This window comes from Polyodon spathula, chromosome 23, assembly GCF_017654505.1.
Source record: "Polyodon spathula isolate WHYD16114869_AA chromosome 23, ASM1765450v1, whole genome shotgun sequence".
Taxonomy (NCBI): Eukaryota; Metazoa; Chordata; class Actinopteri; order Acipenseriformes; family Polyodontidae; genus Polyodon; species Polyodon spathula.
Window position 1 is genome coordinate 8050083 of NC_054556.1, and position 11075 is coordinate 8061157.

Genomic DNA, 11075 nt, shown 5'->3' on the forward strand with positions numbered 1-11075 from the left:
CTCTTAGCCTGGCAGTCTGAATATGAAGACCAATGACAATTAAAGACTCAGAGCAAGATCAGTGACCAGCTCTCTGCCTCTGAACAATGCTGATTATGTACAGTACATATTTTGATCATTGAGACATAATATTTTATTTGTATTACTGCATTTGTCGAGTTTTCAAAAAAGTGCAAGGATTGCCCAAACTGTAAACTCAATTTAGTTTAATCTGTGTTTTTCACTATTTCAGGCTCAAAATGGTCCCAATCTGCACGGAATAACGGAAGTCTACTCTGTGTGTGTGTGTGTGTATATATATATATATGTGTGTGTGTATGTATATATATCATTTTTAATTGCACACGATTTTCAGTATGTGTCAATGACACAGTCAATGAATAATAAAATTCCTCAAATATGTATTTTAGTTAATAACAGTAACCAAAATGCACGCCAGTAGCTTGCATCTGTGATCTAAATAGCAGACATTGATGGATGCTTATCCTGTAATTTTGTGACTGTTTCAAGTTAAAAGAAACCAGGCCTTCAGGTTTCAGGTTTATTCATTATGACATGCTAATAATCACAAGGATCTGACCAGCCCTGGTGTTTGGGCACACTGCCAAATAATATCCCACTTTTGAAGGCGCCGAACAATAAAACCTTTATAATATAGAATTTATATAAAAAATAAAAAAACAAAACAAAAAAAAGAACAATAGGTTAAATTCACTAGCATTTGCTCTGATGAAAAGTCTGTGACACTATAAGGAAACAAAAATGTTATTATATAAATAATAAACAATACATGAAGTTATTAATGGGTTCAAACACACTGTACTCATTTGTAATGTGTCAATCTGTACTTGCTTTGTAACATTTTGTTCTGTGTTGTAATCAGCGCTTTCCCCCTTTGATTACAATACTCAAAACATTCTAAAATAACCTTCTAAAATATTAGTATGCCCTTGAATGCTGTCTATCCATCATCTATATTAACATAGCTCTAAGAACATATTCAAAAGCAGGGGTTCAGTTAACACACTGGAAATCATGTCAAGGAGACTAGCTCAGGAAACCACACTGCATCTGTGTGCCCCAAAAAAGGTACAAGTAATGTAAATAACAAACCAATAAAAATTAAAGGCTTTAACCAGATAGAACTCTTAAGTAGCCTCTTTAGACCATGATGTGTTTACAGTGGTACATCACACACACATACTTGTGAATGCCTATTAACAGACAACACATGATTTGAAAGTTGTTTAACTAACCACATATATTGATTGCAAATTAGAAGATAAAAAACCATTCCATTATTATTATTATTATAAATGCTGCCAAAGATATGTTTTAATCTCTGCTGACAAATAAAGGTTGCACTATGTCTACACACAGATGTACTGTATGTGCCTAATGTAAATTCATGGGTTTTCTTGGCATACATCAGTATTTTTACAAGCTTAAGTGGGACAAATTTCGAGAAAAATCAATAATGAGAAAATGTATTTTTCAGTAAACATATGATAAACTAAAGCAACAACAAACGCTCTTCGGCTTTCTTTGAAATCATGACTGATTTTTTACCATTCAAAAGTTACCTCAAAAACCATGCCAAAAACAGATGTGCAAATGTAACCCTATACAAAGGAGAAACAGTAACCAGCAAATACTTAAAAATGCAACCTTGGTACAAAAAGCACATATCCGGAACTGAGCAAAATCCACGCTTCTTTCCTAAGTTACATTTTATTTAAAAAGAAGAAAAAAAAAGATTCCATAAGCTCCTCCATTAGAACCTCTGGTACCACTAAACAGACCACTAGCCAAGGTGTGTATTCAGCTGGCAAGTGGACAAAGCGTGGTTTATTTACCCAATTAATGACAACAAGTGTACTGCGTTATTGTTAAACTTTAGACTAACCATTATAGTTAAACTTTAGGTAACACCAATTATACATGACATTGTTACTGTTAATGGTTGACCTGGGGTCTATTCAATTGATCTAATTGCAGATATTAATACCATCTCAATTTGAATAACAAACAAAACTTTCAAGGTTTTGAAAATCAAACATCCAACAGTGCATGTTAGTTTTAATGCATTTCTTTCTCTGGAAATATGTTCATATTTTAATTATTTAAATGATGGCAGCATGAAGGGTAGACCCCAATGTACATAATGTGTACCAATAAAACTGCCAGAAAAAAACACTTTCAACATTTTCCAAAATAAGACAATTTCTGCCTGTTTTGTGGTTCTAACTGTCTATTATTATGGGACTTATGATCAATCCAATTGTACAACAGGATTAAAGCCTCCTATTACCGCTATAAAAATATAGCTACTGTTTAAATTACTGACACTCAAATGCACCAGTTTTTTTAATTTTTTTTATTGGAACTAAGCCAGAACAGTTCAGTCTACTGATACCTCTGTGATAGTAAATTCTTTCAGAGCTTACTCATTCATCCATTGGCAATTAAAAGCATTACAATGGGCAAAGACTTAAGAAGCTTAACTAATATCGCTTTCATCAAATTTCCAAATAGATAAAAATTACCTTTTTCACATGAACACACAATTAGAAGAGTACAATCCGTAGAGAAAAAATTGAAAATGTTAAACGAGAGGAATATTTCGGTAAAAGTAGCTTACAATAAAACGGTACACTATTCTCAATGTAATCCGGTCAGGTTATATACAAAACAAGGAAAAAAAAGTGCTCTTTAGCTAGGGCCATCTTGTTGCAATGGTGACTGCATTGTAGGTGTCATAAGACAGCTGACAAGTGAAGCCCACTGTCTTAAAAAGCTAAAACATTTAGACAATGACACAATCTCAAGTCTATATTTAGCAAGTACTATGTCCAAAGCTAAGAAGGTCAGTCTAAGCCTTCTGCTGTTGCCGTGGAAGGCCTACACTGATTGATATATAGGCTGGAGAACACACACACTGTCATGCCTTCCCCCAGGTCGCTTTACAAATATCCAGATAGAAAGCCATACTTGAAGGTTCAGAAAGGACCTCCTAACATACCTCCATAATCCTGTCATGGATTTGCAGTCCTCCTTCCTTGTCAGCTGGCCCATTCTCCACTATTTTGGACACAAAGATTCCTTCATTCAAAGAACCATCTTGGTTGTCCTTTAAAAGTGCAGGAAAAGTTAAAAAAAAAAAAAAATGAGTACAAAAATGATACCTATGAACAGTTGTTCAAACATACCTCCTTATTAGCCTCAACATGCTGAGGAAATTGTTAATGTTTACTTCTGACCTTACGGGAACCTACACTGGAAAAATAAAATAATTAAAGAAAGCGTCTAGCTGTTGGTTTCCTGTTATGTACTGGAGTCCAGGGACTTGCAGGCTGCTTCATTTTACAAGGCAAGGCTGCTTAGCTTAATTGGAAGATATCAATAAAAACACACTATCAAACTGTAGGCATTTGTAGGGACTATATTGCAAGGAAATACTGTTCATAGTGGCATATTAGTGAATGGTGAAAGGATGTTTAAGACATCAGTTCAAGGTGGACATAAGGAACCACTGGAAACAAATATGTAATTGATGCCTTATGTAAATCATAACATAGAGAATAAATTCTAAAGCTGCACCACAATCTTGAACCCTTTTTACTTTTGCCCCCCACCTTAAAGAATGTCACCAGAAGACAACAGTTAGCAGGAGCATGTGTTACACACAACCACTGGAGGGGACATTTTGTCTGCGCTGCGAGAGGAACACTTGATATATGTCTTTCAGTCAAACTACAAGATGTTCTTGTCAAATTGAAAAGCAGTTGCATAACCACCCACTACCCTGCTGGAGGCTAACAAGCTTTGTAGTCCCCAAAAACACATACAAAAACACTCAACATGGACCTTAGAACGGACTATAGTGGAAACTATAATGCTTTAGAAGACTGCATCTTTTTTCAACATGCTGTTTACAATGAATACACTTCTTTAAAATTGCCTTCAGTGAGTTAGGAATGTCACAACATAATCTCTTGAATACACGGATATGCCCCACTGCATCCAATGCCTATGAGTAGAACAGAAAGACTACTGCCTGGGCTTCATGCTTCTATAAACTAATAATTGATTATAGCTATCATACTGTGCCTATCATTTCTAAGCGAATAGAAAAGTTCCTGATAAAATGGCAGCTATGGTCTAGTTATATTATGTCACGGACTCCTGCAATTACTTACATTTCTGCCTTAGAACATTGATAAGCAGGGCTACAACAAAACAGTGCTTGCATTTCATTTATACGGATGGAACACAAATAGCATGGTTTCTTAAATATGGTTCCCTACTACTGCATTACTATATAGCAAAGTAATATAAATGTTCTCAAATAAGCCCAAATGTATTTATATTCCTAGAGCTTTATATTAACACAGTTTCACTTATATACTATAAAAGACACAGCTTGGTTTTCTTACAGAACTGAATTGTTTTAAATAGTTTTGCATAGAGCTAAGTTTATAACACTTGTTTTCAACATGAAGTTCAAATAGCTAGCCTTCACACAATTTGTGTAACTTGTGTTAAAAAAATGAAATCAAAACTAAAACATTTGTACTTATTCTGTGTATATTTACAATCAAACATATTTTAAAACAATTCAGTCAACTGTCAACTTCAAAATAAACCATACAAATGGCTTTTAGATGTGTTTTTCTTCTTTTTTTAATCATGAAAAATGTGATTGAAAGGGTCCTTTACAGAAGTCCCTTTCATAAACAGCAGTACAATACTTTTTTTTTTCCCCTCAAAAAAACACAGACATGACAATTCCAGTACCAGAGTAACACTTGGTTATAACTAACATACCGGTCTGCCACCAACAATATTAAATCCCAGAGATCCAGAATCACGATGAAGGGCAGCTTTAAGGGTTTTAGTCTCTTCTCCCTATGGACAGAAAAAGAACAGGTGCTTTACGTCTTAAATCTACACAGTTAAACGTGTTAGGCAATGCATGGTGTCCAAGTTAACTGCTTTGATTCAAGCAGAAGAAAAGGGGGAGGTTAACAGATTCAATTTAAACAGTACAAATCAAGTGATGTTAATCTACAGGAAGCACCAGCAACTAAAGTAGACATTTTCCTGGTGAAAGAGCTACTAAGTGACCAGCTGCATCAAGGTTAAATACTTGCTATGACTGACTTCATAGATTCTATATTTATGTAACAGCCATAATCTTCACTCAATGAAGGAATGACAAGTGCTGCACTGGAAAAATGCTGAGCCGAGATTTTTGAGAGGAACATAACTGCAGCTGTAATTTCTGCAAATCATGGGATACAGTAACTAAATATAAAGCAGGCATTGCTGGCATTCATGTTCTGGTGCATGCCTGCAGTCTCGGCTAATGGTTGTGTTGATAGTGCAGGCATTTCGTTGTCCTCAGTACTCAGAACTCCAGACTTAGTTCTCCAAGCTCAAAGGGCAAAAAACACACTAGAAACCAAATCATAATGTATATTCTGCTGTTATGTCTATTGAAATCAAGCAGTGAAACACTGTAAAGGTAACACATGGACTTCATTTAAACTACTGTTTTGAGGAATCTGAAACACAACAGTGTGTTTGGAACAATTGGCACCAGCATAATTATTAAGTTTAAACTCAGTATACTGTTCTTGCTGCACCACTCAACAGCCCACTGTGTCAGATTCTACATTTAATAAATCACCCTGTCTTTCAACTTGAGCCTTCAGGCTTAGTTCTCAAGAATGTCCCGTATTCCAGGTCATCAGAAGAAGACTGGTTAATATATACTATGATGTATGTACCAGGTGAGACACCTTTACAGTGGAACACCTATTAAGGCAAATCTTCTTTGTGTTCTAGTCTGAAAAGAAAATAATGATGACTATCTCTACTTGAAAAACATAAAACTATAAAACTATATATATATGGACAAGAATGGCTAAGAATGAACACTGGTGAGTCTTTGCCACAAACTTGTGAGAAGCATGGCTATTCAAATGAAAAGGAGTCTGAAACTGATGATGATTAATGTCAATGAGAAACTGCAGAAGTAGTTGCAGCAAGTAGAGGGCCCTGTCAGTATCTTTGTATCTTCATTTATCTTAATTTCAGTGACTTTTTTAAAAAGAAGAAAGTTGTCCATCAAAAAAACATGCTTTGGCTGGAAGAAATTATATTTCTAAAGAGGGCTGCAGTTACAATAAATCTGGAAAAGCCCCTAAATGCTTGTAACTCATTTTATATATGCAACTCACTCAGCACAAATATTAAGACAAATTGAAGCTTCGTTACAGAATAATCACAGTCTCTAACTGACGCCTCTTACAATTCATTACAGTCTTTCTTTTCATTGACGCTAAAGCCAAGTAATCATGTTCATGTTGCTTGACTGAATTTGAACAGTAAAATAACCACATCATCCATGTAATATATTTTTTTGATTATTATTTTCTTTTGTTTAACTTTCACTTTCATGGATAATTTGAACAATCCTTCCTTGGCTTTCAACTCCTTACATTACAAACTCAATTCAGAGAATAACATTGTACTGCAACAGGCTTCAAATCTGAGGCAAAGACTTCCAATATACAGCTATAGCCCAGAGTTTTTCATCCCCCTATAGAATTAACTAATTTTGCTTCATAAAGTCAAATCAAACCTGCTGAATAATGTTATGTTAAGATATTGAATTCATACCGTTTTGTAGTTTTCTATATACTTAAGGAAAAATTGACAAAAACTGAAAAATGTGACATTTCGAAATCTGACATGAAATACTGTGCTACTGTTATGGTTCTCGCTAGATTTTTCGATAATTTTGTAGCTTCTTTGATTACACGACATTAAATAAAAGATCTAAATTATGTTTAGATAGTTTTTTTTTTTTAATTATGTCTCAATTCTACAATTCTAGGTGAATCAAAACCTTTGGCCATTGCTGTACATTTGTAATGAATCAACTCTGTGGCAATGCGCAGGAACAATACAGGGCGTTCAAGTATAAGCCTACATTCTCAGGTTTTGCCCAATTTCGGACCCCCTCCCCTAATCATCAATCATCCTGACAAGTTTAACTCCGCCCCCTTTGCTATTACATCATCAGTGCAACCAACCAGTTTTGAAGGAAGTATTTTGTTCATTTAATTTTAAACGTTTACATTTTGGTGGCAACATGTAGCATTTTTTATAGGATATCCTCAAACGCAAATGTCACAGTGAATGCATCTGTTACTTTTTTGGTTGGAAATAAAACTGACTGATATCACAGCCTCAGATTCAGACTGCAGCAGGACTGTTTATTAAATAATTTCTGATCAAGATGGCAACATGAATTAACCCTGACTCTCATGAATGATTTTTCTTCAGTTTTAATCTTTTGCCGTATTTAAATACTGTTTTTTTTTTCTTCACTGACAGTTGCCACAAGAAAACGTTACCCTTACTTCAAGTCCAGATATTATAAGAGGATTTTGAAACACTCAGATAGTATCTTTTATTGTCAGCTAAGATTATCCAAGGTGTTCAATCTTCCTTGTTAATTTTCCTGTCCATACATGGGCAACAAATCCCAACCACCTGCCTGAATATCTATCTATCTATCTATCTATCTATAGACACACACACACACACACACACACACACACACACACACACACACACACACAGGGTTTTACAATGCCACCTCAATGCAGATGGGTGGTGAGTGGGTGTGTCTGGAATAATGTTGTGGTTCTTGCGGTGGGTAGGTGGTTATCTTCCATAAAAGTAGAGCAAACACGTTCATTTAAGATGTAATTGTAATCGTTTTGTTCAACATAGGCATGTCTGTAACATATAGTATTGTATTCTAAAAAAACACAGTACAAGAACACATTAAAGCGATGGAGTGGTTTAGAATGTTATGTAAGTGCTTGCAAATTACAGCTACGACACAGTTATAATATACACTGTATTTAAAATCCAGTCTAAATACTGTTTGTGACAATTAACTCTGCTGTACTGCCTTTATGACATTACTGTAGCTTTGATAAAATACCAGACAAGATTACAAGAGATAATATATAATAACCTCCAGTAAACAACTATAATCAGAAACATTCGTTGATTCAAAAACATTCAGAAAAACTGTATTGCGCTGTTAGCATACAGTGTTGTACCGTACAAGTTGATCATTTTTAAAGCAGACTTGACCACAACTGATTAAAATGATGTAGTGTTTCGTAATGTCCCATTAACCGACGCAATCGCTTTAATAAAACGGTTGCTTTGAAAGCCAGAGAACTAGAGTTGGAAAAAGTGGAGAAAAATAACTAATTTTGGTAAGTGGCGTTGGCCAGGTCGCTGTATAATGTAAACCCTGAACACAGACAGCAATTAATATTTGCCCCTCCCCCAGAAAGTGCCAGCTGGCAAAAACCGCAGCTGACAGACATGTCTCCAGGCAAGAGGCGAGAAAGTACAAAACCTCTGACCGCTCACTTAGTTACTTAACAATCCCTTCCAAATAATAAAACGGTGAAAATGACGTTAAATTAAGTAACATTTAACCACAGGAGCCTTTCAGTCTGGCACAAGAAATTGTCTCTTATTGAACTTGGATCTCTGAAAACGCCACTTTCAGAGGTTCCAGTTTCCACTGGCTTAAGGTAACTAATACCGTTTAATAAAAACACACCTCCGAGGCTGTGTCTATGCGATGCTTTAGTCAAAGTTAGAAAAAAAACTGTTACAAAATATTAATAGAACGTGTGCTCTCTAAAAAACACAAGCATGCGACTTTATAATGCTAATATTATTGCAGACAAACTATCTAAATTCCACTGTGACAAAATGCTGCACAGCTCTTCTGTTACAAACTAACTTGGTTACCTTGCATTGAGGAGCCAGGCTTTTAGTCAGAGAGTCGATCCTTGCGCTGTACTCTGTGAATTTCTTTTGGTATTTCAGAGCTGTCACTTGAAGCTCATTTTGAACAGATGAGAGCTGAGCCAGAAGAGATTTCTCCCGCTTGCTTGATTTCAGAGACTGTTTCTTAAACTCCTTATCCAAATCTACCATTTTACCCTGCAACGCGCTATTATGAGCCTTCAAAGCTTTAAAACAACAATGCGTATCTAATGCCTGCTCTTTGTAGATTAAGACCAAACCACATCCTTTCTCACAAATCCCAACAGGTCTATAATCACACGTTTCTCTCATATGGGCATCCATGTCTTTTAAATTGAGGACTTCGTTGCATCCCTTATTCCTGCATTTGGCTGGAGAATAGTCACACATCTCTGTGTGCTCTGCTAAATGCTGCAACTTCACCACTTTCTCGCAGCCCCTAGCGTGGTTGTCACACTTGATGTCCAGCTTCAGTATTAGGTTTTTCAGAGGGAGAACGTGGTTCAGTTCCTTCGTAGAAATCCTTTGGCACTTTACGGGGCAGCTGTTTTGCTGGACAACCCACGGTAAGACACAGCCAGCGCAGAAGACATGACCACACGGAGTTGCAAGCGGATCCTCCAAAACTTGATTGCACACATTGCATTTGAAATCAGGGTCCACGTCCCCATTAAAACGATCCAGCTCAAATCCCATGTTTAAGCAGCTCCAAAATTAAGCAGTAAGTCCTAGGGATCACGCAAGGAACAGTTGCTTCTTTTCGCTTGTCATTGGAAGCTCCCAGACCGACTGACTGACTGCAGCTCTTTACTAACTGAACTAATTGCCCGAGACGTCTGAAGGAATTCTCTACCGTAATTACCGTAAGAGAAGAGAGTGTTTTCGAGTTTTTGCAGTATGTCTTCTAAACCATATTTTTAAATTTAATTTGATCTTGTATTTAAAAAAAAACAAAAAAAAACAAAAAACAAACAAAAACAAAAACAATTTCAGCATTATAAAACATTTAAGCGATGTATAGTCTCATTCAAGATACAGTATGAAACACGTCTCTCTACATCATATATATGTGCTATAAATATATGTTTGTTCTTATTTTCTTGATTAGAAAGTATATTTGTTGTACACTGAACACAAGTAGCCATAGCTCCCGACTAAACTATGGTAAAATTACTTTTATTGGACTAACTAAGCAGTCATCCATTGAATTTGCTTTATTTCATTTCATATAACAGAAACCATCAACACCTAAAAAGTTCCCTTGAGTGGCGTCCTGGTACACTGTAGTTTCTTCATGGGTTTAAACTGTGTATGTCATGTAAACTCTTTAGTTTGTTTTCTTGCTTGTTTGGTAATTAATTACTTACTAATTAATTGTTTCTTATTATTGCTGGTATATTTTAAAATAATTTTCTAAATTCAATGATGGACAGTATATTCTGGGTTTGTGGGTTAGATAAGAAACCTTAAATCAACTGAATATGACTGTCTAGTTTCAACAGAATATTAGTATATAACTTTCATCCCCATGTTAGGAGTATGAATACTTACCAAAAATAAATACATACAAAATATTAGATTTGCACATCCCACTTGGGACAAACTCTAGTTTTTCCCTAATCCTTAAAATACATGAATCTTAATCCCCAGACACACCGTGAATTGGAACTAATTTCACAATCTGGCAACCTTTCACAAAAGGGGTTTTCAACTGATTAAAACATAGGGTGTGACTGCTCTTCAACAATTCAAAGAACAGAGACCATGATTTGCTTGTGTTCTCCTAGACAAGCAACTGAAGCATTTTTTTTTTTTAAAAAGGGTTGCAGTTTATAAATTGTAATAGCGTTAGGAAATTAGGTATTTGTTTAGTGAATGGTTCAGATCCAGTCAAGACTCCAAGTGATCTCATGACTGTTGTGCGCAATGAGTTATGTATACTTCAATTTATACTAATTGCTGTCTTTCCTGTGCATGCTAACTGCTCTGCAAAATGAATGGTTCATTAAAACAAACTTGGGGAACATTTAGGATTTCTGTATAAAACAGCCAATCTAGAACAAACACCCGTTCCTTGTATCTGAGATGGTGGACCTATACATACGGCTTAGTACTCACTGTAAGCTGTTTTGATTAATGAACTATATTTTTTATATTAGTTGTTGGTTTGTTTGACCACAGTTAATGTTTCATAAGTA

At 35.6% G+C, this 11075-nt stretch overlaps 1 protein-coding gene across 1 annotated transcript in view; it reads right to left on the reverse strand.

The window, feature by feature from the left end:
- LOC121298071 (E3 ubiquitin-protein ligase PDZRN3-B-like) overlaps positions 1-9682 on the reverse strand; it is a 95636-nt gene extending 85954 nt beyond the window's left edge. The window contains exons 1-3 of the mRNA XM_041224855.1: positions 8860-9682; positions 4828-4908; positions 3023-3130 (exon numbers count right to left, since the gene is read on the reverse strand). Coding sequence (XP_041080789.1) covers positions 3023-3130; positions 4828-4908; positions 8860-9573 — 903 coding nt within the window. The 5' untranslated portion in view covers positions 9574-9682. The remainder of the gene's footprint in view (positions 1-3022; positions 3131-4827; positions 4909-8859) is intronic.
- Positions 9683-11075: the final 1393 nt, after the last annotated feature.